Raw genomic sequence first — 27,373 nt, 5'->3', positions numbered from 1 at the left:
GGGCCCTGCCCCCGGGCCTGGCTGACACAGGCAGGGCAGGAGCTACCAAAGGGGTCAGAGCTGCCTAAAAAACAGTTCAGAGCTAGGCCTTTTTTTTCCTGGAATGCTTCACATTAACTACAGTCTACTGCAGCCAGTAGTAAGTGGCCTTCAGAATATACCTGCCCCATCAAGCAGATTCTCAGTTCTGCCTCTTTGTGCTGCACAGTTACTGCCAGCTCCACAGCCCAGCAGACACAGAACTGCTTGTGGAACTGCAGGGTCAAGGCAGGATTGCACATCCCTGCCTCCATCTGCTGCACTTCAGAGCTTTGCAAAGATACACTTAAATTCCTGTCCAGACAGCCTGTGTTGTATGCAACAATTTCAGCTGCAGACACTCACCCCTCACCTGTCAAGTGCTCATGCCTAATGCCTGAAAGGATTTAAGTATGAGCATTATGGGCAATGTACATGTCAGTCACTTCTAACCTTCATGGGGTAGATTTAACCCACGAATCTATACTGGAAAGCAGCACTCACAGAAAAAGCAATTTCCACCTTTGCATTCCCAAGATGTAACAGAGCATTAAAGGTCAGGCCCATCCCATTCAACACATCCCACCTTTACCCACAGAGGAGGCAGGCAGAGTAGCTCAGACCAAGACCAGGAATAGCCAGGTAACAGAAAATGTTGCAACAAAGTCAAAGGCAATACCTCAGACGCTGAATCCATACCCTCCAAACTACTGGTCATACCCCTTCTAACACTGACACCAGAATATTTCTGCAACCAACAGCTCCTGTGGTGCAACAGGACTGTACAACCTTTGTTACTTGTTTGCATTAAAAAATGTTCAGTTGTCATATTTCCAGTCTACTGGCAGAAGAGGATTACAGCTCAACTAGCAAGAAAACAGTGAGGGCTACTGGCAATTAGTGCTATTAGCACTGCACGTAGCCTTCCCTCTGGATGGCTTAGGAACAGATGTGCAGCAAGCTGACCCCTCAGCTGTTCATTTGTATGGTTAAACTGAATTTGCACCTGTGATACAAAATGAACTCAGGAACCAGAAGACTCCCAGTTAAGCACATTTGTTGCTTTGTACATAAAGGGACACTGTCAGGAGGCAACCAGTGTTCAAAGTTCTTAGTCTGGGCAGGGCTGAACAACTTTGGGCCTTCACTCAGCACCTGGCACACCATTTCAAACAGCAAGCGCTCACTGAGAACATAACCGCAGGCCAGACTGCAGGGAGGGCTGGCAGGTCAGAAATTTAACAGAAACTTACCCTAGAAATACTTCTACTTTTCTCTGTACAGTACTAAGCATCATGAAGTTACCAGGAATTCAACTAGAGTGAGTCCTCATGCTTCTCTTTAGCTGCTTTGTCATTATGTCAAATTCACAGAAGAAAAGCAGAGACATCAGTGAGAATCAGGGAGACTGTGCCAAGGATGGGATTAATCATTTCACAACCAGTTTAGAAATATCCTGCAGCAGTTGTGCAAAACTTGGAACAGCTTTTCAGCAACTGTTTACAGTCTGGGTGCAAGCACCTGCACTACAGCTCCCTACAACTACTAAACCACTCTAGAGATCAGAAATTGTCCAGAAAGTGAGCATTTAAGCAGCCTTGTGACCAAGCCCACAATCATGAAGCTCACTCCACCATTCCATGGACTGCATTCCAGTTCTCAGCATGTACAACAGTACGTGCATGTCACATTGCAGTCATACCCACAAGATGGTGTTTTTGGAAAACAGTTTATTTGGGAATTACACAATATTTTAAATTCTCCAAAATACATCTTACTGGATCCCTACAAAAGAAATCTAAATAAGTACAACGATATGAAATTAAATTTGTTGCAACAGTTATTAAATATTTACTTCCACTAATATATACATACGAAATGCCACACAATGAGCTTCTTTACCCTTGGAATGTGTGCTGCCTTCCAGCAGTTATGCTCCATCTCCATATCCTCCAGTTCCACAACACGAAGACCCAATATTAACACTTTGTACATCCTTTATTATAGGCAAAAATAAAGAGTTTGTTTTTGTTGGTTTTTTGGGGGGAGGGGGTTAGCAGAAATTAACCCTCTGCAATCTCACAGCTGTGGTAGCTTGTCTACTGGGGTATCAAACTTGAAGTCTGCTGGGAAAAGATCAGGAGCTCGAGGATAGATCAGCCTGTATGACTGTCTAATCGTAACATCAGCCACACCAGCAATATCTCCAATTTCTACAACAAAAAGCAGAGAAGTGATTAGTTTTTACTTTTGCCATTTGAATTGAAGAAACCAGCAAGCATAACTTATCAAGAGGCACTAGACACTTGCTTCATTTGCAACTCTCCCAAAAGCCTGCTAGAAATGGTTTTAACTGTGGTGATTAATATTTTGCATGTATAAGTCTGTCTTCTCATGTGCCACAGTTCAACTTAACCTATCAATCTTGGAATAACATCAATTTCAAATTGGCAGAGGGCTAAGAGTGCAAAAGTCATTAGAAACATCTACTGCAAGCTCTATATATGACCGCCAATATTATAACAAATCATCATCAACTTCTGGATCTTCATTTTTATGCTTTGATGAAATATAAGCAAAAGCAAACAAAAAACTGAGTCACAGACAAAAAGTGACACCTTCAATTAAAGATTAAATACATTAACCTTAAAATGCACCAAGAAATAAGGCAGAGACACAGAGAACTGTCTAACAAGCCAAGGGAACACTTGTTTAAGATGCACAGAAACTTAAATTTATTCAAGATTTAGTCAAGTTAGGATTTAAACCTTGAACTGCATGAGAGCCTTCAGCATTGTCTGAGAACACTGGAACAGTGTGGAGCCGTGGTGTCCATGGCAGGCAGCTGTATTTTAACACTCACTCTTAAGAGATACAATCCCATAGCTCACAACGAGCAAGGATGAAGGCACTGAACTTCCTTGGCTCCAGATCACTCACAGGCCCAGGAAAGTGCCAATATGATGGATGCTCCGGGGACATAAGCAGTTACAAATGCAGAACAAAACACCAGAACCTGACAGATAAAAGCTATTCTTTATCCAAAAGGAATTCTCCACTCAGAAACTGCTACATTTTTAACATTTCTGATCTGAACTGGACAACTCAGTGGAGCACTTGGATCTATTTCTCACATCAAGTTCTATCCCCTGCAGTCTTAGCACACTTCTTTCTCCAGGCATTGCTACCCTGTAGGCCTCATTCCCTTGAGCTCCAGGGGCTGATCCATGCTGCCCTGAGGCTCAAGAGCCCTGAACTCCTTACTGGCTCCCCAGGGGCTACCCTACCAGCAGGGAATCTGCTCCAGCTGATCCACAACAAACCCTGCAATGCCATATTTTCTGTCCTTACTACAGGCTCACAGTAAGTCAAGGACCATGTACTAATGCAGGTGATTTCCTGGCTGTAGGAGTGATTGAAGATTCATTGTAATCCCAAAGCCCAAGTGCTCCCTGTAACTGCCCCCAAGTTTGCATTTGAAGTATTTTAGAGCCACAGAATGGACATGTGCAAATATTAGCATGGGTGAACTTAAATTATTATGGTCATTTGAATGCACTGGTCCACTGCATTCAAGAATCCAACTTCTAATACCAGAAGAAAACAAACTCGGTTTACACTGAGCATAGCCAACTACTCCACGTTCATTTTGGGGACTGGGAGACCCTGGTTTGGTCTTTGCTGTATGCAGTTAGAATGGAGCTTATCACTGTTTGCACAGACCTCATCCAAGTTTTACACTAACACTGAATTTTCTTTCAAGCAGGAAGCTTTTTTTTTTTTTGACCAAAAAAGTCAAGTTTTACCTTTTTGTGTCCTTTTCTCTGAAGAAGCCTGTGATGCCATGTAAATTGCTGCAGCTGCTACAGAGATAGGGCTTCTTCCAGGAACCAAATCTAATTCCACAGCTTTACGGGCAATATGTGTTGCTGCCATTTGTACTTGTTTGGGAAGACCCAGATTAGAACAGAATCGTGACATGAAGTCTCCAGTTGTAATCAAATCCACACTGGTTTCCAGAGCTTTCAAAATAAGTTTAAAACACCGGCCTATTTCCTTCTTTGAAATCCTGGACACTGCACATATTTCTGAAGAAAGAGTATAAATTAAATTTTAGGCTTCACAGCATTCGCTCCCCCAAAATAATCAAACTTGATTCTCAATATATTAAGACCCACAAAGATGGCCAGTGTCCTGAAGGCCACCATCACTAAATAAGCTCTGAATGTTTGTGAAACTTCAGTCAGTGCACATTTATCATAAGGAGCTAATTAATACAGCTCACTTAGTAAGGGAAATTTGGTACTCAATGCTAGAGAATTGCATCTCTGTCAGGGAAAAGTGGCACAAATTTACTGCAGAATTGCTGGTTCAAATTCAGTTAAGTTCAGTTACAACAGCCCCCCCATCCATCCTCTAATCAAAGCAATGCCTTTTAAATTTCACCAACACTCAAAGTAACTTGCAAATGCTAAAACCCCCATGCCCAAGAGCCTACTACACAAATATAACAAATTCCCACAGACCCTTCTGCCCACCCCTGAAAGGAGAGCTACAGCTGAGAACAACCCATTTGACAAAGTCCAGGAATAAGAAAACCAACCTCCTACAGTGACAGTAACTAAACCTTTACTTCACAGCAAAATTGAATCTGTATCACTGAAAACGTACCTTTAAATGTTCTTGGAACCCCCTCTTGCCTACAGGCTATGTAGAGACAAGCAGAGGCAATAGCATCATTACTTCTCCCCTTCAGGCTCTTTTGCTCATACACTTGCTTGAATAAATTATTTGTTCGATCCTTCAACACAAGAAGACAAAATTTAATTAACTCTATGCCATTTAATTAGCAGCAATATCAAAAATTCACGTGCTCATTATATTATGCTAACTAAGTCAATGCCAGAACAATTTAAGAAAGGGAGACATGAACTTACAACTATATTTCTAGGGAGGTTGATTCTGTCTGCCATGTTTGTAATTTCTTTAAAAGCGTTCATCATCGCACGATCAGAGCTGCTCATAGTTCTGCGATTTTGGTACTTTGAATTCCCAAATTCATCAAAACTTGCTGCACCTGTGCCCTGAAAAGAAAAATTTGTATTGTCAATAACACATGCAACTTCCTGCTCACTTCAAGAGCAAACATCTTCCAGCTTTATACATTTTAATTCAAGGCAACAGTTCCAACAGTCTGCACAGAAACATCACTGAAAGCAACTCATTCAATTGAGCATTGTTCCACACAACAGGTTCTACACTTTGCACCAGTCTCAAATTGTGAATTGCTTTCCAAAGACCACAGATCACATGGGGCTTTTTCTTTCCTCATGTAACAATAGTTACAGAGTAAAAAAGAGTAAGGTAATATATAGCCAGTGTGTGCATCTCAATACTCCTGGCACCAATGCTGAGGTCCAAGATGATATTCTATGCAACTCCTGTGTGTCCTTTGGGCTGCATCTGTGGCAGACAAGTAAGCCAGAAAAACAATTTTATGGTCGGCTGGAGACCAGTTGTTACAATGATAACCACCAGAGTGAAGGCCTGGGCAAAGAGAACACCCAAACCAACGAACCAGTCAAACCCAACTTGATACCGTGCCTGTTAGAGGCTGCAAGCCTTAATCAGAAAATGGAAATATTTTATATATTTTGACTTTATGGGAAAACCACAGGCCTCTTAAAAGAAAGGCTTGAGGCCTTCGGAGAATTAAGAGCCTCAAACTCAACCTGGCAACTTCAAAACAAGCTTCCAAGGTATACTTTTGTTTGTACCTTAAAAGTGATAATGCAGATTGCATACTTCTATTAAATATACAAATTTGCCCAGCCAAGAGGGTCTAAAATGTTTAAGGTTTTCAATTTGCCAGCAGTCCAAAACAAGTCTTTACCAAATTATGCCATGTCAGATTAGTGATAGCTGATGACAACACATCTTGTAAGTTCAGAACAGCAATGTCTGTAATTTACATTGTCTACATGTATGTTTGCTGTCACAGTATGCAGGGCCCCCCCAGCTCTTTCAAGTGGAAAACACTTCTTCACAATTCCATTACGTGTAGAAACCTGGATTTCCTGAATCTGCAACATTTATTCCTTGCTGGTACCTTCAAACAATTTACCTGGGCAGGGCATCCAACTTTCACTGCAGACAGATTTAGTCATTTAAACAAGCCACTGCGGACACCAACTACTGCACTGTCATCTTGCCAAAACCAGTAAACATAAAGCAGGTCTTGATCTGTGACTGACTGACAACCTGGCTAAGCACTTGCACAGAGTTCTCAAATTGAATATTCAGCAATGTATTGACATGTCCAGGCTGTACAAAGTGGGGTAAAGACAGAGTGAAGAAAGGATACAACACACCCTGGCATCTCCTCCTCCTTCTGAGCTGCCCAGTTTCTTCTTTCCTGACCCATGTTCTTGGGACTGCCCTTCTATTTTAACACATCTCTCTGAGGTGCACTTCTGCATTTTATACAGCTTCTCTGACTGACACTAATAACACTCGCTCTTGACCATTCACTTACACTGTTCCCCTTCCCATGCCCAAGGCCTCAATGACATCCCATTTCCATCAGCCCCAGTGGATCCCTCCCTGCTCACACACCTTGATTCACTGTGGCAACCGAGGACTTCGGCACAGAACCCTCCCTCACAAGTCTCCCTAGCTCCTTCAACAGGTCTCTACAACAGATTCCAGAACCATTCTGGTTTTTTCCTACTACTTCAAACATCCTTTCACACAAAATAAGCACCCAGACATGATCCTGGCACCAACACAGCGGAGGTCTGCTCCAAAGAAAATCCTACTTCCTTGGCTGGATGAACACCTCCAACTCTTCAAAGGTTCCCAGTATGACAACAAGGTAAAAAAAGAACAAGAATAAAGCACAACAAACTTCAGGCCAAAAAGAGCAATGCTAGGCCTTCCATTCAAAAATAATGCCAGAACTTCCCTTGGCCCGAAGTATACAGAAGTCTCAGGTCAAAAGGCTCCTTGCTGGCCATCACTCACACCCCTGTTCCCTGCAGTGTGTTACATTTGTGTTTATCATGGCCTCCTACACCAGTGCTATGCTTAAATGCTTCCAGGAACTGCATGAGCTCAAACTCTTGTAAATGCCAGAAGAGTGAGCACAAACAACAGCAAGTCCCCAGTCCTTGTCTAGTCAGGCTTCATGTCAGGGACTACTACCAGGAAATACTGCTCTGTCCTGGAGCCAGCAAGTATTCCCCTTCACCACAGGGACTTTCCCTGGTCCACAGATTAAGGAGAACCAAAAACATAAAAAAAAACCAAAACAAAACAAAAAACCCCACATCTATTAGGTGCTGTAGAGTAAAACTAGACAAAGATTTTACTGTGCTGATATGAGCACTCTTCAAGAGCCATCACCAATATACAACTCAACTATCAAAGGGGTGGAAAACACTCTTCCACCTCAATTACTTACATAAACCACAAAAATTCTCCCTGCATTTGTTATTTAAATGCACCATCTAACTTTCCTTCTGGAGCTTTCAACCGAGGCACAATGCTTTGTTGATTTCAGCCCTTGACAACCATGGTAGGAGTCCCTTTCCCTTCATGGAAAAAACCAGAAGCCACACAGTTTCAACTGAAATTAAATTGACTTTATGAATTGTGGATCAGTCTGATGGATCCTTTCTTCTTTTTGAATCATCAGCCCCTCATATCTTCTCATTGCTCATCAATGTAGCACTTCCAGATTCAGGCCATGCAGTTTGACAGCAGCCAGCTTCCTGATCAACCAAGGATAGGAATTCTATGCCAAGAGAGTGCATTAAATCTTTCTTCAACCAATCTAAATTCTCTTGGAGTTGCAGTTACTACAGAAAGGAATCAATTAACTACCAAAGGTGACAAAAGATGTTTTCCACAAGATAGGAAACAAAACTTACAGTTTTCTTTTAGATTCATAGAAAAGAGTTCCCTATATCAAAGCAAAACTAAAAGCTGCTTGTTCCATTTTTTTTTTAATTTTATTTTATGTTAGAACTATCTGTAACATTCTGGCAATGAAGCCACAATTAACGTGAGACTTCACCATGCCTCCAATTGATCTGCATTGTAATCAGATCAACTGTAGCACACAGTATCTAATTTCAGAGTTACAGTTCTGTGCCAGTATCCTGAAGACCTGCCTGTGGAATTTAAACCACTTCCATCACAGCCAACTATGCTATTCACTCTCCTCTTCACAGGCAAATTAATCTTTGTTCCAATGCAGGCTGCTGCTGCCTCAGACAGATGGGTTCCTTGAGCATTAAAACCAATTAGGAATTAATCCCTTTACACGGGCAGAGCAGCCTCTGCTGCTATCACATACAGACCACACACCCCCTTGCAGGAAGGGGCCCCAGAGCAGCACCTCCTGCCTTCCCAAAGGAAAGAGGGACAAACCACTCTGTGGAGCAGAACTGACCCTGTTCTTCTACTGTTACAAGGCAATACTGTTGTAACTGGTTCAGACTCCACTTCCACCTACATTCCCAGGAGTTGACAACAGATCTCTAACATGATGTGCTATGAGAATTATCAGTGTCCTCTCTTTCAGATTTCCCACAATATGGGTTGTGTTTTAGGGTTTTTTCTAGTGGGGGTCTTTTTGGGAGGGTGGAACAGGTCAGCTGTAAAGATTTTATTATCAGCAGTCCTACCTCAAGCAGAAAGAAATAGCCCTGGTCCTGTCCCATATGAAAGGCTAAATCTATCTCTGGCACACAAATACAGGGGTCCACTCCAGGCCATTCTAAGAGTAGTTGGTAACTGGGAAAATAATAACCTTACCTTGCTTCATTCTCTGGAATTCACAACAGTTGTTCTGTACCCTGTCAGATACTACTTACCCTTACATGCCTACACCAATTTCACCCTTGTTCAACCACTGTACATATCTAGGTCAATCCACATCCCAGCCTACTGCCAGCAGGGACTTCAGATGACTGCTTGAGAAATGTACTACTTCCTTGAGTTAGTTATTTTTGCTGCAAAATTCATGCCCTTTCTGCACTGACAGAAGATTTCTTCAGCATCTTCTGATAAAAGCCATTCTCCTCCTTGCAAATGACTGAAAAAAAAAAGCAGCCCTAGATACAGAGTTCACATCAATGAACTGACATCCCAGAGCCCCTGCTTACCAGCAAGACAAACACAGGAACTCTTGTACAGAAACATCCTGGTTTGTCAAAGGGACTCTCGATTTCCCACAGAAAATAATGCACCTCTTCTGCAATTCCTCCCTGTGCACATAAAGTATCCACAGTTGGACTGACTACCCCCTCTACATTCCCCAACACAATCTGCAGTTCCAGTACTTTTTACTTGGTTCTCCTCAGTTAAATCACGCCACACTAACAGCCCTGCATCTTGTCCTCATGGACTGGCACTCTGCTCCAGCACGTTTGGTCATGCCCCTTCTGGGATGCTCTGGTTCACAGCAAAACTGTTTCATTAGTTGAATGTCCATCTCCAAAAATTTTTAGTTTTCATGGGCAAACAAACTTTTCATAAAGGTTCTTTGTGTCTTTAATTCTCTCACTAAGGCTGCCATCCCTCTTTATTCTAAATTAGAATCTGAACCAAAGGGAAGAGGGTTAACAGCACAAGTCACTGATCACCTGGACACAAAAATCTGTCTTTAGCTAAAATACCTTTTGTCTTTTCCAACACACAGATTCTAAAGGTGCTCCGGTCATTCTACTAACTGAATCAAACTGAGCTCTCAAAACAAACCTCGTATTTACACAGCCCCAAAATGAGGAACAATATGAACCTGGAGCAAACAGGCCATTTCTCCATCTGTCTATAAAGGTATAGATCTTTATCACAGTTGACCAAATCAGCGACAGAAGCCCTCTGAACCGCAATCTTTCTGATCCTATGCAGGTGGCATTAAAATTCCAGTGACTTCTACAGGACTGCTTCACAGAGCCACTTAGCAGTGCCAATGTTTTTAATGGAGCAGTGCAGAAATCTGTTTGCCTGAATGGACTCCCAAAGCCACCTAAAATCCTAAAATGTGATAGGCAGCAAGGCTTGGAGTTGTCCAAACACAACCATCTACTTGGACAATTCCTCAGAGAGAAGGTTTCTTTTTCACTAATGGTGAAACATTAGCAGCCCATCAGTATTCTATGAAGAAGTTGTCTACTTCTTTGCTTTGAAGAATTCTTGGATGAAAAGTATGTTGGACACTTCCCTACACATAGCCATACATATTTAGGCACTTCATCCTAGCAACACCACTGGGACAAAAACTTGTGAGAAATCCTGGTGTGCATGTAACACACAAAGCAGCAAAACATTTTTAATAGTTATTTATCAACAACTGCACCACTTTTCATGAAACATTCAGGAAATCCACAAAAATTTATTTGGATCTTGCAGTAAAAAATGAAGCAGAAAGTACAACAACTAAAACTTACCTGGGTCACTACTTCATTAAAGAGAATGCATTTGTGTGACTAGTCTTGCTTCCTCTCATGGGAAACAGCAAGATTATGATTGCACCACGAAATTTCAACCCAAATATAGATTGAATATTTTCCTCTGGGGCACTCACACCATGAAAGAATTCTACATTCAGTGCATTAACATCAGTTGGAAGAACGTGTACAACATGAGATCTCCAGGTCTCCAATATGAATCTGACACAGATTTTACTACAAAAAAAACAGGCAGCACTAGGTATTGAGATCTCAAAATTAAGTATGTTATTTCAGAATCACCTCAAATACACTTGCTAAGTCAAAGTATACTTCTTTAAAAATTGAAACATCAGCTTTCCTATTTATAGCAACATATCAAAGGGTAGCAAGTAACCTCACAGTACTGCAATTTTTTTTTTTTTGCAAAGGTTAGCCCTTTCCTTCTATTCACAGGAAAGGACCACTGCTGAAACATGCAAGTTCAGTTCAGGCAAAATCTCTTCATAAATACATATGCTGAATAGTTTCCCTATGGACATACAATCTGGTACTTGGCATAAAAACACTCAAACTTAGTAAAATTTTGTATTTCCAGTGTTACCTTGCCAATCATTGTACTCAAGTCACCATCACTGAGCAAAGGATTCTGAGTATCCCCAACTCGAGATGGGTCTTTGGTTGCTTTGTCATTGCTGAATGTTCTCCACTCCGATCCCACATCTATGACGCGGTCACCTGAGAACACATAAAGCAACACAAAGTCTGCGTTAACACACCACTTTAAAATACTGCGTGAAACATTAAGTCAGACATCTGAGCTCTGCATTGTAAGAAGGCAGTCTGCTGGCATTCCCAAACACAACAGTAACTGGCAGGACAATGAACCAGAACATTCAGGACCTACAAGTTAAAGCAGTGGAAAAAAAACGCAACTAGAGCTGCACAGAAGGCATAAAAAACTAAAGAAATGCATCCAGAACACAGGAACTGTAATCTTTATGGATTACAGTTATCCATAAAGAGTATCATGGCATTTCCAATACACAAAAGGAACCAAAACCTCGATTTCAAGCTGAAGTCAGGACTGCCTATGGATTGTTCTCCATGAGTCAGGTGTAACTTAACAAGTTCTGTCACATTTGCCATGTGTTCATAGTGCACATGTAAATTATCTATCATGCACAAGCCCATTAAGCTACAGTAAATTACTTCTGTTGCATCATTTCCAGGTCCTTTGTACTCTCAATTTTGTACCTTCTAACCCACCATTGACATTTTGCAGATCAATTTTTGTTTTTGAAGGCAGATCTGACCCTGCCCAATTCCAAGATGCTTGACAGTATCAAGATAAAATATATATACTCAACTACTTCTTAAACACAATCAACCCTGCTATACCTGGAAGAGTTTCAGTACAGATTCAGAATAAACAGGAAAAGCACCACATTCTTTGAATGAAACAACTTTCCTTGCTGTCCTCTGTTAATCTCACATTCACCTAAACCTTTCCTACAGCAACTTATCAGTTTGAGAAATAATTCTCACCAACATTCTGATGCAGGCAAAAGCCCTACAGTAAACACAACAATAGACATTTAGGTGGGTAAAAAAGAAACACAAAAGAAAACACATAAACCCCAGCCCCAAAGCCACTGCTGGCAGCACAGTTCACTGTATTCACAGTTCTGATAAAAGCTGTATCTCAAAGGTGTTGCCTCCAGAGCAATACTACAGAATTTTTAAGAATACAGCTACAGAAGAACACTTTTCTTAGTGCTCTGCAGTAAAGCAGAATACAGCTTTGTAGGATGTCAGAAGAAACTTCAGAATAATTGGCACCCTTCTTTGCTAAACCGAAGGAAAAATTCACCACCTTTATCAGTGTTTAAGTGTGTTGTGAAAGAAATGTCTGCAAAAACAAGTAGCATTGACTGCCTAATTTCCATTATGGAAGTTTTAGAATGAAACCGCAGAGGCTGATTTAACCTGGTGAAAACAAACAAGATAGAAAAAAGCACTCTGCAAACAATGGTAATACAAGATCCGAAGCTGGAGAAAATGCAGAAGCTGTGGATAGAGTGGTGCAACTGCAGAATTACCCAGGGGATATAAGCGGAATCTATTCTGACAGAGTAACTCAATTTTTAACATAAAATTATGCAAGGAGAATGCCTGAAATTGAAAGCTGTGAATGAACCAAAAGAAATTGCTACAACAAAAAATAATAACTTTAAGTTAAAGGTATTCTCATCAGTATCTGTCAGACATGCTCATAGCTATGGCTCCACCTTTTTTTACTGGTCTAATAAAAGCCACAAGGGAGAAGAAAAAAAACAACTATTAAAAGCTACAGGGTTAAGGACAGAACGGATCTGTGCTGCCTTTTACTCTTTCTGCTATAAAGGTCAACCCCCACACCCTTGGCAAGCTTAAATTTGCAGACAGTGTGCTCCTCTGGCTCCTGGACTCTCTGTAAATATTTGATTCAGTAATGCTCCTTCTATGGCCTAGCAGTAACTTTACTTTTAGACAAACCCCCAATACTGTTTACAGCATCTAAAAAAAGCAAAATGTACTTAAAATTCTGGCATGGTATAAATAGAACACTGAGTACAGAGCAATGATGTAATATTTTTCCACACAAGTGGGAATGACCTAAATGACTCACTCAGGGATCTGCCTCTTGTAAGTTATGAACCATTCCTGCTCTAACAAAAAAGTTCTATATCACTGTCTGCTTTGGCAAACACTTTACAAACAGAAGATTGAGACTACTATTTCTGAGTAAGAAAAGATTAAGTAGAACAAATCACTGAATATAAAGCATTTGTGTAGTTAAGATGCAGTATGCAAATACCTTCATTTTGCCAAGAAATCTGCTACTGCAGGAAAGAAGTTTTTCTGTATACTGTCAGTATCACTGAAAATATACGGAGGTCCTAGGCAGCACATTCCATCTTTCAAAAGGCTTTTACAAAAGTGTGACACAAGCTACAAGTATTAATGAAAATGGAACAAATAAGCCCAAAGGTTTCCATAGATGGAAAATATATTCAGCTACAAGTACAATGGGTTGGATTACCGTGTTCAACAAGAAACAAAAACAAAACACAAAATGTGGCATTTACTATCTTTAATTCTTCAAAATACAAAAAACCACTTTGGAACTGTGATATTAGTACAGATGCAATTAAGCCCCACCCTAAGTGGTCAAAGCAAAAAACTTTAAAGCACTAAACTTAGTCTTACATGAGAGTATAAAAGCTCCCAATCAGTACACTATAAAGTTGTCTCTCTCACATTATTGTATTGTTTTGGGCAACTCTATAAAGCTGCAATAAGGATTGGAGTGGTCACATACTCCCTTCACTACTTCCTTTTGATGCAGTCCTTTTGAACAAAACAGCTTTACTAGATATAGTTACATTAGACACTCCTTTATTTAATTTTCCTCAAACAGATGAGTTCATCTTCTCAGCTTCCTTCTCTAAGTACATACAAAAACAACAGTTTACAGGACCAAATCCTTGCGAAATGCATCTCCAGGCTGATATACTAAAGCATCTTTCTGAACAGATGAATTTTTCTCCATTGCTCCATTTCTTTTCATAAACTACTCTTCCAGTATTCAGTTTCTCTTTAAAATACAGTCTAACAGACTAACACATAGGCTCCAGTGCAAACACGGACTGCCAACTTCCCTGACTCAGGTTACCCATCGTCTGAAAAGCTCATTTAGTAAAATGGAGAAGTGCTACTCAGAACGGAAAACCTCAGGCCAAGGTTACTTTTCTTCACAACTGACAAATGCAAAGAGCATGTGCTACAGAAATGCAAAAGCAAACTCAGGTCAGACTGAAAAATAAAAATAGAATTTTCAGCAGTTTTCAAAAATTAGCTTGAAATATCTATACATCAAAATTTATGTAGGTTTACTCCTAACCTAAAAATGAAGTCATTTCTGAGAGGAAAATATTTTCAATCAACAAGTCCTGAATTTTCAGTTACATATTTACAGAGAATACCAGCTATTTTAACATTGCACTCCACTTGCAATAACTCATAAAACATATGTATTTTCTTCTCCTTCTGCGTTCTGCATTATCTGTTATAAGAAGACAATATAGCTTAAAATTCAAGATGTCTAACCAAAACAAGAAATATTCATGAGCATATCTAGTCTTGAAACAGTTCTGAGAAGGTACATTCATAAGCTCTTTTCAGAGGAGCTCTAATGTTAGCTGTACATTGCATTAAGTTCTGTGTATTATTAACTAATATTTTAATTTTAACATAAATACAGTATTGAAAGTTTGTTAGTAGAGAATGTATCATTCTTACAGTTAGTTAAGGAATCTGCTGCCATCTAGTGAGCACATATATCATACTTTTAATTAAAAGCATTTTACAATGCCAAATTTAAATATATATATATTAGGATTACCCTAAGTTTCAGTCAGCCCCTTATTAAGCAGGGTAATCAGGTGTTGCAACAAACTACAGTGAAAAAACTAAAGGAGCAGATTACAAGGTGGGGAGAATCATGAAGACATGAAACTGCACAGAGCCAGGCTGAACAGTCTGAGGTTAAGTTTCAGCTCTCAGCCTCTCCTAACTCCCAAATCACTTTTGCAACCTTCTGCTGGACTTGCTCCAGCAAGTCTCTCTCTTCCTGGTACAGACAAGGACAGAGTTAGACACAGTACTCCAAGTATCGACTCCACATTCTATTTATTAGCTTACGGACTGCCCCATACTTGAGTAGCACTCAACCTTTTTTTCTACTTTGCAGCTTTAGAACTTCTATTAAGGACCAAATGTATAAAATGTTACCAAAAAATAAACTCATGAGGAGGGAAAAAAATGAACACACAATTTTACAGTCCCAGCTTTTTCTACAAAATTTCCAGCCTTCTATAAGACAGTAGTATTCTTTGTAAAAGTTATCTTGTTTTCAATGAATTGTCAACACCACAAACACATCATCACAACCAGCAACACCAGTCTATTCACAACACAATTAAAATAACTAAAGCAGGCTTTCAGATGCTAAACAAACACAAAAACCCCACAGCCAAACAAAACAAAAAAGCCACAGATGATTTTTACTAGTTGCCAGACATCAACAGCATCGCACCAGTACCAAAAGGCAACTATGGATTGAAAAAGACAGTACAGAATGACTGCCTACAGCAGGCAAATGACTGCTACAAGAACAAAGGCTCAGCAGCTCCTGCATATCAAAATGATGACAAATCTAAAAGGACTTACAGGCTTCCTAATCCATCAGCTTCCACAATAATTTTGGAGGAAGCAAATGAGAGTAGAAATGTTAAATGATCAGGTGGACAAGTCTGGTCAGCTGAAGTTACACCTCTCCAGGACTTGAGGCCTTTCAAAGATTAACAGCTCAAGTACTTGTGAAGGATGCTCCAAACTACAGAATCTCAATTTAAAATGTTGTGCCTGATCTACCCTACATCACAAAATTAGAGACTCTTTTTCCATCAGAGGAGTTCAGATTGTTTTTAGTCCTTATTTGCCTAAATCACTTTGTCAGCTGGGTAAGGAAGCAAGTAAAGAACCATTCCCTAAATAGGATGATTTAAAATGTTACTGTTACTCTAGTAGAAAAACCTAGCTCTTCACCTAATGGAACTGCTAGTGGCTCTCAAACCCCTCTGGTTGCCAGCCAAGAATCCACCAACTAGAAAGCCCCCTCCACCCTCCAGGAAATTTCATGCTAAGAGCAGTGCTTATTTCAAAGCCTGACAAAGGATGCTAACTTTTAACATGTAAACTCTGTTTCCACTCTTACAAGCATTACTGCTGAACACCTAGAAGTATCACCCTTACCTTTAAAGCTGAAAAGGGTTAGAATTAAAACAGACTATTTGAAATGCTGGCTGAAAAAAGCAAGTAGGGTATTTTCTTCATATTATAAATTGCCTGTATTAAGTATCCATGAATGCTCATGCAAGAGCCAACTATTCAGAATGTCTTTAAGCATCAGTATCCTCTATAATTAGCTTTCCCCTGAATGCGAAGTCTTTTTGCAAGACCAACTTAGTAGTTTGGACACCAAGCATGTAAAAGCTGCTAATACACATTCGTATCTAAAGACTTTTGCCTACTATTTTAAGCAATACTTCGAATTAAGAATTCATATTGTAGTTTTAAAGATTGACAATACTTGCAGAAAGGAGTAAACCTGAACACAACCCCAAGTACTAAAAGATTTTTCCCTGTGGATGTAACTGCCCTCTACTGGATCCAAGTCAGAAGTACTTAAGCACCTTCCCCACTTACAGGATACTACAAACAGCTGAAAAAAATGGTTTCTTTGGTTTTCAGAAAAAACAAGCAGCTATACAGAAGCAAGCAATCTTACCCCTAATGACAGACATCCTGAGTAATGAACTGGCCAGTTGGGAGGCAACTGTGAAACCCCCTCCTACTTGTTTATTGAGAAGAAAATATCTGCAGTATAGTCAAATCTTACCTATTCTTCATGGACCACACTTGAACTTACAATCTAACATTTCAATCTCAAACTTTTCAGAAGTATCAGCCAAACAACTACGCAGACAGAATTTTGCAACAGCCTTACCCCGACCACAGGCTGTTGAATATTTTTCCCTAAATTTCTTCAACTGAACTCTCAGGTATACATAGAACACGGCATAAGTATCTGAATATTGGTCATAATCTGATTCAAAGCTTTAACAAGTTGATACGTGTCCAAGGATCCTCATCAGCTGGAGACAGACTTCTGCTTTTTTATCAAAGCCTACCCAAAAAAAGATCCATACAAGAGCACTGTTCCTCTCTCAGCCACACCTGCCTACCAAAGCAGAGTGCTAAGTTAGAGAAAATCACTTACTACATACTGAAAATAAATTCCTCGCTGCTTAACTCTGGCACACTAAGACAACATTTAATGAAGCTATATAGAAATTTAAGGAATGTCTTAGAAAGGTATTCCTAATACCTGAGATACTACACAGCAGTACATGCCACTGGACTGGTTCTTATCCTCCTCTGAAATTCACATCACCACCTTGCTACAACAAGAAAATTCAGTTCTTTGTCTTCCACTTTCACTCTGCTTTCTTCAGCCCCTTCTGGCACATCAGCTGATTCCCAGCCTTTTTTACTGCCTATAAGGTAGTAAACAAAATATTTACCTGTCAAGAAAGAGGATTTACTAGCCTTCTGTTCTTGAAGAACATGCTGTTCCCCCCACCAAGTCTGTCTGGAGAATGAGATATGGTGAACATTTTAAATTAACACAGTACTAAGTACTTCTCCAATCCCTAAGAACTCTGCCCATGAACTCCCCCACCAGCCCAAGAGCCCTTACTGTAGCACATAGCTTAGAATGAATGGAGAAAGGTAGGGATAATAAAATACAATTCTTGTGACAGCAAATAAACCTGGACAGAGTTGTAAAGTCTCAAATGCAGGTCAATCCAGGCTAATATCAAAATTCCATGGATAATTGTAATTTAGGTCTCCAAGTGCCTTTCATGCAAAAAGCAATTAGCAAAGGGAAAAGTTAACAAGTTGGAAATAATTACCATGAAAAGACAGAACACAAGCTAATCCACAAAAGGTAATAGTGAAAGGTAGGTGAGAGTTTATACAAGACTGAAGCAGTATTTTGAAACAATAATACACTCAACACCAGTCTCAGTCATACTGACATTACAAGACTTAATACTGCACAGCAAAACACCAGTTTGCTCAGAACACATGGAAAATACTGTGCAAAAAACCCCAGCATACTAGATTTAACTTAAATTTCAATCTTACTGAGACTAAGAATAAAACCTACAAGTAGAAAACAACTCTGATTAAAAATCTCTCAAAAAATCCCTTTAAAACACAGTACTCACAGCATACAGCTCTGCCTAAAATATGGAATTCACTTGATAAAGAGATCAGCTCCCCCTTCTCCTAGCCTCCTGCTCCCCCAAAATTTTCTATTGCTTTACCCTTTCAACTGCAGACCTGATAAATACAAGATCATTTATTATAGTAACAATACTGATTTAATCTCCTATTCCCTGAAAACTATCTATTCACCAGCTATTTTATCCTACAACACAGTTCTACAGATAATAAATTTACACTTTTTCCATAAATATGCAACTTCAGTACTTTACCATAGCAAGCAAGAAAAACATCAAATGCAAATACACTTAGTTAACTCAAAGACTATTAGCTCTGTCTACAGCTAAACTGCACACACACACACCAAAAAAAATAAATTAAAAAAAAAAATCAGTGAAGTCACACCAGTATATACATTACAGTAGTAAAGCAAGAGCACAAATTCAGCATTTACCATTCTGTCCCACATACACCAGCAGTGCTCTGCAGACACTAAAATCATAATATTTTTAAAGAAACCTGTAGCACTTCTTTGGCCACACAGTATATTGATTTTTGGGTGGGGGGCTTAACTGTTCTAAATGATCCCCTTCACTAAAAAAGATCTCAGTAACTTTTAGTCCACCCCAAAATATATTTTCAGTGGGCTCTGCTCACTTGTGATCATGACGCATGTAGGCCTTGAAACAAAACTTTTCTATGTAAAAACAAGAAATGAAACTGTTACTCTCCTAAGGGGAACATGTATCATCGAATCTGCAACAAATACAGAAAAGTTGCATTTGGAACACATCAAAACTAAATTTTGTATTCACTCCTTTAAAACATCCCTACTTCATAAGCATCTCCAAAAAACAGGCATCAAGAACTGGATCTGGTTTACACCTCCTCTAAATTTCTTATCAGATCAGGTGAGAAAATACTGAGTGCTCACACTTCTCTTTGGTCATGTGCTCTTCAATTATTCATCTTGATCCTATTTAACTGGTTTTCCAAATTACCTGCTGGATACCCTAGCTAAGGAATTGGACACATACAGGTAAGCTAAATAGCTGAAGGAATGTAACACAGAATGAGAACAATCAGCACAATGCTGTTAAAGCGTTTTGGTGACAAATCTACAAGAAATGCTAACTTAAAAAACATATTTTATTCTACCAGTAATGTTGGCTGTAAACTGCACTAAGACAATTACAAACACATTAAAAACTCAATTCAGCAACAGTTTCTATTAATATTCTAATGATCCTGCTCATTGAAAGTGCTAACAATTTGAACTAAAAAAATCACCAATGCTATTAATTCAGAAAAGCCAGAGGGATAAAACTCTTCAGGCAAGAGTACCTTGTAACAGAAAGTACATGAAGCGAGACTTCTGACAAATTCCAAGCTCCTAAAAATTACATTTATGAAGAAAAAGCTTTTCCTCTTCTCCTAATACCAGAACTATCTTAAAAGTTATGAACTGATCAAAACGGGCTTTTCTAAACTTTTGCTCAACTTCTATGACAACCCCACAAAGAGCTGAACATGCACCATGACACTTACTATCATATTTCAGTAGGAAACACTGCTGTGGATATTTGAATTTTTAACCAGCAAGTTTATTCTGATTCACTGACCTTTATCAAAATTTATGCAATCTAAACCAGCCCTTCTTTTAACAAAGCAGATTTAACCCTTCCTTTAGGTTTTAAATGGTTTCATAATTTTAAAGGAAACTGGTACTCAAGTTTAACATTTACTTTAACAAGTTATGTTATTTTATTTTAGTTGCTTGGCTAAATTAGTACTACCTTTGCCACAAATTCCTTAACTTTCAGCTTTTTGTGAAAAATTTTAAGTTTAGCAAGGCAAAACAAAACCACCACAGTCTAGGAGAGAGGGATATAAACAATTTGAAACATTTAGCACCACTGGATGAATCACCCAAACATGCACCCTCAAGGAGGGTTTTTTTCTCATAATGGCATGCCTAACAAAAAATTAACAGAAATCAATGAAGTTTAAAGAATTATCATAATCCAAGTGTGGAAAGGTTCCCATGATAAAAGGAATAAAGACAATAAGGTGCACATAAGATGCTCATCCTAGAAAAGATACATAAAAATGTATATGCAGCAGGTTCTATGACAACTTCCTCTCTCTCATTCAAACAAAAAACAATGCCTAAAAGGCCCTTCATGTTAAATATTCCATTACACTTAGAAATACAGTTTAGTCTGTAGAACTGCTGCTACACAAACCAAGTAAAAGAGCTCCACAGAATTCCAGTCTCAAAAGCCTTGGGAGAGGTAATTAACAAACACAGGTGCTGGCAACCATATAAATCTAAATCCTTCAGGGCAGAAGATAACCTCTAGCTAATGGGAAACAGAGGTTGGTTGGGGTTTGGTTTTGTGTTGTGATTTTTTTTTTCTTGTAAGCAAGTTATTTCACAGAGCACTTTTATAACATTTCTTATACTTTCCTAAATGAAAGAAGAGTCATGATTAAAGACAGAATACTGGACAACACGATTACTCTAATTCATATTACAGCATATTTTAAATTCTCAGTCTTTAAAGAGAGTTTGATTCTTTTCATAGTGCAAGAAGTTACCAGAAAACAGGCTATTCAAAACAGTAAGCTTTTAGCCAACGGACCATCACAAAAAAACCCCTAAACACTACACCCCCCCCCAAAAAAAACCTCACAAAACCAAACAAACACCACCAAATCTACCACCCACACTTGGGCACCAAGGGAGAGCAAACCTACACACATCATTCGGGTTATACGGCAATTTATAAAAACATGAATAACTACTTACCTACTACAAGCCCACACTCAGAACAAATCATATCACCAGCTCTGTAATCCTCCACTAAAATGGAATCTGGATGATTTGGGCAAGTCACTCTTGGCAGTACATCCAAACTAAGAAACAAATGAGAAGTATCAATCATTATTAAAAAAGCAGGCTGCGTATCAAAAAAAAAAAGAGTTCCTTGCTGATAAGAATGCTTTAATAATACAGTATTTAATGACTTAAATTATAGAATATTAACGTAATTACCTGAGCTGCACTTTTAATTTAAATGCTGTAACACTACATTTGACAATCAAGACTTCACATCACCTTAAATTCCAATTTTATTGTAATGTATCCTATACCAAAACCACTTCAACTCAAAACATCAAGAATCTATGTAACAGACTTGATTAAACATAGCATAATTCACAAACTACTGCTAAATGAAGTCTCCCAAGAAGTCAGTGGTGATTTCTTCATTCCAAATGAGCATTTTCACTCCTTCTGATCAGAACAGTATTATTTACCAAGTCCTTAACTCTGGAAGTAGTGCACATACAACATGTATGTTTAGAAAACTCTCAGCTCAAACACTGGTTTATTTTCAACTATTTGAAGAATAAATCCCATTTTTAATTAAGCAATTCATTAACTGTGAGATCTTAACAAAAAATAATCAGCTCATAAGGCAATTATATGACAACAAGTTCTGATAACAGGGATCTGTCTCTTTCACACCCATGGATCTTCAACAATTACAACTTCCCATAAAGCATTAGCATTACTTACTACAACAACTTTTAGTTACTGACCAAAGTAACAAAAAATTGTTTCTAACCAAATGTTTTAAAAGTAAATACCTCATACTAGCAACTGTTCAGTAATTCTACTAAGACCAATTATTTCAGAAATGGAGTAACATGTGTTTACAACTGGGATCCGTTATTCCACAAAGCCATTCCGCTCAAGCTAAAAAGCACAGAGTACAGGAGTTGATCACAAAAAATTTATCACAGCTTCTCACTAACCCCTATCTGATTAAACCAAAAAACAACTTGCAGTCCTTTTAATTGTAAAAAATTTCCAAGTAAAATTATTCTGAGTTCCCCCATTTTCCACTATTATTTCAACCTAATCTATACATTCCATCTTAAGTTTTTAGATATTTCTGATGAGTGTAAATACAAACAACCCAAACACTTCAATCCACTGTTCACAAAAAATATCTACAACTTGAAACCAAAACTGAAAATCAACATCACTATTCATATTAAAACCTCCAGAAAGCACACGTCAACACAAGATCTTCAGATGTAAATTATATTCAAAATACTACCTTAAAGCTCTTTAAACTACTTTCCTCCTCTCTATTCCCAGCCAGTAGTTTCATATGACAACACTGTTGACAAAGCATTCACAATCACCTGACATTTGGCATTACACAAAAGGCTAGCGACACACTAAGCAAAATAAAAAAAAAAAAAATCCAGACACCTCAAAGAATACCAGTGGTGTTTTGTTTCAGGCTTTACCTTCATAAAACATTGCAAAAATTTGTCTTCCCATCCCAATTTTACCTCGGTTTATCTAGACATATAAACCGTACTCCTTGCAATGGGTTCAATTTACTAAGCCACCTACACCGAAGGAAAATGCATGGCACGTGTGTAAAGGCCCATCTCAGCAAATAACTCCCGAGTTGCAGCAAGACTACTAGGAAGCACTTCCTAGATCCTAGGACAGGTTTAGCAGGAGTTAAGAGTCACTCCAGCCGACTTCGTGGGCCTTTCTTCATTCCTGACTAGAAAGAAAAACTCGATACGTCTCCAGGAGAAAAGAATTCAGAGCCCGAAACTGGTCACAAACTGGTGCCGGTACGGATTTAGGGCGGGAGGCTAAAAGCAGTTTCCGAGGCCCGATAAGGCGGAGGCAGGCCGGGGAGCTGCACCTCAGCTCGAGGCGGTGCAGAGCAGGAGGGACCCGGGGGGCCGCGCCAGGCGGTGCCCGCCCGAGGGACACGGTGGGACGAGCTCGGTACCGCCCCAGGCCCAGGCCGGAGCCGCGCTCGGGGAAAGAACCGGGCCGGGTCACCGTTCGCACCGCGCTGTCGCTAACGAGGAGTCCCGCACTCAGGTCATAAATGCCCCAAAAACCTCGGCGTCCCCTGAGAGCGCTGCCCAGCAAAAGCAGCACGAAGACGCAAAGACGGCGAGCTCGGCCCCTTAGAGGCCGCTCAGCCGCGGGCCTCCCGGCGCAGCCCAAACAGGCGCGGGCTCCCCAAAGTCCGGCCTCCCGCCGCCCCAGGAGCGGCGCACGGAGCGGCCCCGACAGACCGGGCACCAGAGCGGAGCCGGTGCGCCGGGCACCGCGAGAGCCGCGCTAAACCGGCAGCACCGGGGCCAGGAAAGAGCGCCGATGGCCGCCGGTCCGTCCCCGGCCGGCAGTGGGGGCAACGCGGCCATTTTCTGCCTGTGCCGCGGACGGGAGCGGTGTGGGAGCCGCTCCCGCTCCTCCCTTGGTCCCCTGCGCCCAGGCCGCCCCCGTACCGGCTGGTGGACGCCATCTCGGCGACGCTGCAGCAGTGCCGGAGCCTGCGGGGCGGCGCGGCCCGGGTTGTTAAATGCCGAGAGGGGCGGGCGGCGCCGCGAGCGCTCCTACGGGTGCCGCGAAGGGGCGGGAGCAGGGCGGGCGCACGGCGGCGTTGTGCGGCTGCGGGCCTGAGCCGAGGCCCTGTCCCGGCGGGCAGCGCCAGCTGCGGGACAGCGGCTGGAACCATCGGCCCAGGCAGCAGCCCACAGAGCCCCTGCACAAAGCCCACCGTGCCGTCCCCGGGCCGTGACTCCGGTTCAGCTGCTCTTGTGCACACTCCAGCAGTTTCCTGAATTCCCACAGAAAACAAGTGTAAATAAAACTGTCCCAAGCTTGCACAAACGTATATGGGGTACCACGTGTCCTTGGCTCTGCAACTAAGCAGAGACCAATTCCCTGAAAGGGGAAGGAGAAAAAAAAGTTTAGTTCCTGCTTGCTGCCATCGCCTGCTACAGCTGTTGTGGTTTGGCACTGGGCTGGCGGAATGACGAGAAAAACGCGGCGCTTCTCTGGGCGGGCCCCGCAGGTGTCGGGCGGCTGTGTCCCAGGGAAGGCCGTGCAAGCAGGCCCTGCCCAAACGCTCGGGCTCACTCAAGCAGACGCAAAGCCCGCTGGTTTGTGCGGGCTTTCCTTGTTACCCCGCACACAGCTGCACGGTGTGAGCAGCTCCCCTTCTGTCTCTCCCACTCGCATCCACCTTAGCAGCAAACATCGGGCCAAAGAGGAGGGGAAACCACAGAAACTATTGCAAGACCAAAGCCCTCTAGCACTGGACTCGAGTCCCGGCTTTCACTCCACAAGAGATTATCCGTATGCAAAATTAGTTTGTACAATGAGTAGCAACAACAGGTTTTCGAGCCCAAGCTATAAAACGGGGGGGGGGGGGGGGGGAAAGTATTCCTTTAGTATGAGTCTACCCTCGCTGAAAGAGAAGGGACAGGAGTGTCTATAGATCTTTGAAAGTGCCATTATTTCAATGCTTCAAAGTGATCAGTATTGAAGTCTCTCAACAGTTATAAATTTGCTATCTATTTATTAATCATATACACAGGACTTTTCACACCAGTTAAGCCCATGTCTCCACTATATAAAAAGAATATTTTTCAAATTACCAGCTCAAAGGAAGAAATTCCCTGCAGTTGAAAAGTTCTCTAATACTTGCTAATATTGAGTCAAATTAATTATCACACAATCTCCAAACACTTCTTTACTAACTGAAGTACTGTGTGCTGGTTGAAAATGGGCTAGTTTAAACTTGAAAACAAATTTCTTAGGATAAAAAAATACAAACCTTTTGGAATATAAGAAAGCTGAACTATTAGAGACTAGAGATGCTGAGATACAAATTTAAAACTTTTTTTCCACTTCCAATGATTTTTTTCAGAAATGCTCAGTAAACCCAAATAATGAAAGAGTAATGAAAAATCACTGTAACTGGCGATGTAATACAGTACGTGATACTAAGTTTCTCCATAACCTCAAAATGCGTATGGGGCAGTGACTGCAGCAGATGTGCCCCATCACCACAATGAGTACCTTCAAGCTTTCCAGGTTTGTCTTGGTTTCTTCTATATTCTGTTCTACAAACAAGATGTTCTGCTGCCAATCACTGTCAGCCCTCCTAACCCTATTCTCATTAAGTTAGAATTGAAAGAATTTAATTTTCACCACAGAAGGACAGTAATTCTCAGGAATGTTGCAAAAATACAATAGATGATATATCATGACTTCTTTCTTCCTTGTCTGCAGCAATTTTTCAAGCACTTTTTCCACAAGCAGCCGACAAAAAGTGGTTGATGTGGCAGATGGAAATATCACTATTAACAGTCTCTGTCAACAACAGATCATTTTAATACTACACAAAGTTTACCTTGCTGTCCCCAGCTGTTCTTTCCCATCACTGTAGTTACAACAATAATCCTAGTTTAAAACTTGCTTAATTGGTCATTCTGGAGTTTCTTAAAATTTCACACCAAGTATCTCATGCTGCTTACTGTCAGTAATAAAAGTGTGTAATTAAATTGCAATTCTTACATTCCTAATACTACCAACATCATTTCAACAATAATGCAATGGGATATTCAGATGCCTTTGCAAACACAATGAATAGTACATTAATGAAAACAAATCACTGGTTCTTACTTGTATGTCTAAAGGACCTTTGCAATGGTTTGTTGATTTATTGTGCAGTTCAATAGCCTGTTGCAATCTCTTAGTTCCTGCAACACCACAGCTCCCGAGTGCAACTTGCAACAGATTTTAAACTCCTTGTAAAACAGAGTGTAGGTTTCACAGAAACTTAGTGTCTAAAAAAATAGTTTATACTGGAATTTAATGTAGGAATTTCAAAATTAAATTAATGCTGAAATTTCAGCTAAGTCATTTTAATTGCTGAATTGATTCTTCTATACAAAGATTACACACCACTTTAAAAATACCAGCCAACCATCTTCTGATGAGATTTGGGGAATGACAGTGCAAGACAGCTACAAAGACTATGGAAGTCCCAGCTACTGAACTCCCACAAGCCCAGACCCAAGAAGTATTAATGAAAAAAACAAGCAGCTCCTCTCCCAGTCCCGTTTCTATACCTTTTTTTAGGTCCTGGCCATGGTCACAGTCTAATGGAATTCAGTTAAGAGCCAAGCTATGCAATCACAGAATGAGTAAAACATTGGCAAAACAAGTTACTGAATTTGTTCAGGCTTTGCACCGTAAGAGCGGTATCGTTGTTTAAGCCCAGCTGGCAACTAAGCACCCCCCAGCTGCTCACTCACCCACCACCCCCAACTGGTGGAATGGGGAGAAGAATCAAAAACAGTTTAAAAATTGAAACAAAGTAAAAATGAATACCAGTAGTAAATAATAATAATGATAACAAAAAGGATTAAAAAAAAGAAAAACAACACAGTTGCTTACCACCCACTGACTGATGCCAGATGCCATCCCTGAACCCCGACTGGCTCCCCCTTCCTGTTAACTCCCCAGCTGATACACTGGGCCTGTCATTCGATGGTGTGAATATCCCTTTGGCCGGTTTGGGTCACTTGTCCCAGCTATGCTCCCTCACAGCTTTTTTTCATTTTTTGCACCTCCTCACTGGCAGAGCAGGAGACACAAAAAAAGTCCTTGATTTATGATAAATGCAACTTACCAACAACCAAAAAAATCAGTGAGTTATCAACATTATTCCCACACTGAATCCAAAACACAGCACTGTACTAGGTATTGAGAAGAAAATTAACTCTATCCCCTCAGAAACCAGGACAGCCTGTGAGAAGAACATAGAAAGATCATGGAGGACAAAGCACACAGCCTTAAAAAGTCGCCTGCCTGGAAACCCATCTACAGATTAAAAGATTGCAGAAAGAAGTGAAAAAGGTGGCAGCTAGAAAGGAATTCTCCATATTGACTTCTTTTGAAACAATTCCTTTATCTACTGTGCTTGAAATCAAGCTAGTTGAGCTCCATAGAACAGCATTAGGCTCACCTCCATGGACCCCTAGATCTAAAGAGTTTGAAGTAAGTGTGCTGTGAAATTGCCAGTGTTGTAACATGGAAAGAAAAAGAATGACGCAATTAATTATGTCACTGTACATCTGATTGTAAAGGAGCC

General features: G+C 40.4%; 1 protein-coding gene across 4 annotated transcripts; it reads right to left on the bottom strand.

Annotated features, from left to right (window-relative positions):
* Positions 1-1,731: 1,731 nt before the first annotated feature.
* On the bottom strand, positions 1,732-27,133 carry GTF2B (general transcription factor IIB). 4 transcript variants are annotated; one of them, XM_042030275.1, is made up of 7 exons: positions 26,677-27,133; positions 21,187-21,293; positions 11,080-11,213; positions 4,956-5,102; positions 4,690-4,819; positions 3,825-4,106; positions 1,732-2,231 (listed from the first exon to the last, which is right to left on the bottom strand). In XM_042030275.1, exons 2-7 carry the CDS (start codon positions 21,215-21,217, stop codon positions 2,098-2,100), a joined length of 858 nt encoding a protein of 285 aa, XP_041886209.1. In that variant the 5' UTR covers positions 21,218-21,293; positions 26,677-27,133; the 3' UTR covers positions 1,732-2,097. The 4 variants fall into 4 exon arrangements, with proteins under 4 accessions (XP_041886209.1, XP_041886207.1, XP_041886208.1 ...); XM_042030273.1 differs by lacking the exon at positions 26,677-27,133 and adding an exon at positions 23,715-23,822; XM_042030274.1 differs by lacking the exon at positions 26,677-27,133 and adding an exon at positions 22,810-23,476.
* Positions 27,134-27,373: the final 240 nt, after the last annotated feature.

This window comes from Corvus kubaryi, unplaced genomic scaffold, assembly GCF_017639235.1.
Source record: "Corvus kubaryi isolate FWS band 111438036 unplaced genomic scaffold, C.kubaryi_AGA036_p1.0 37334, whole genome shotgun sequence".
NCBI classification, from domain to species: domain Eukaryota; kingdom Metazoa; phylum Chordata; class Aves; order Passeriformes; family Corvidae; genus Corvus; species Corvus kubaryi.
Note: the sequence above shows the minus strand (reverse complement) of the source record. Positions and strands in the feature narration are given on the sequence as shown.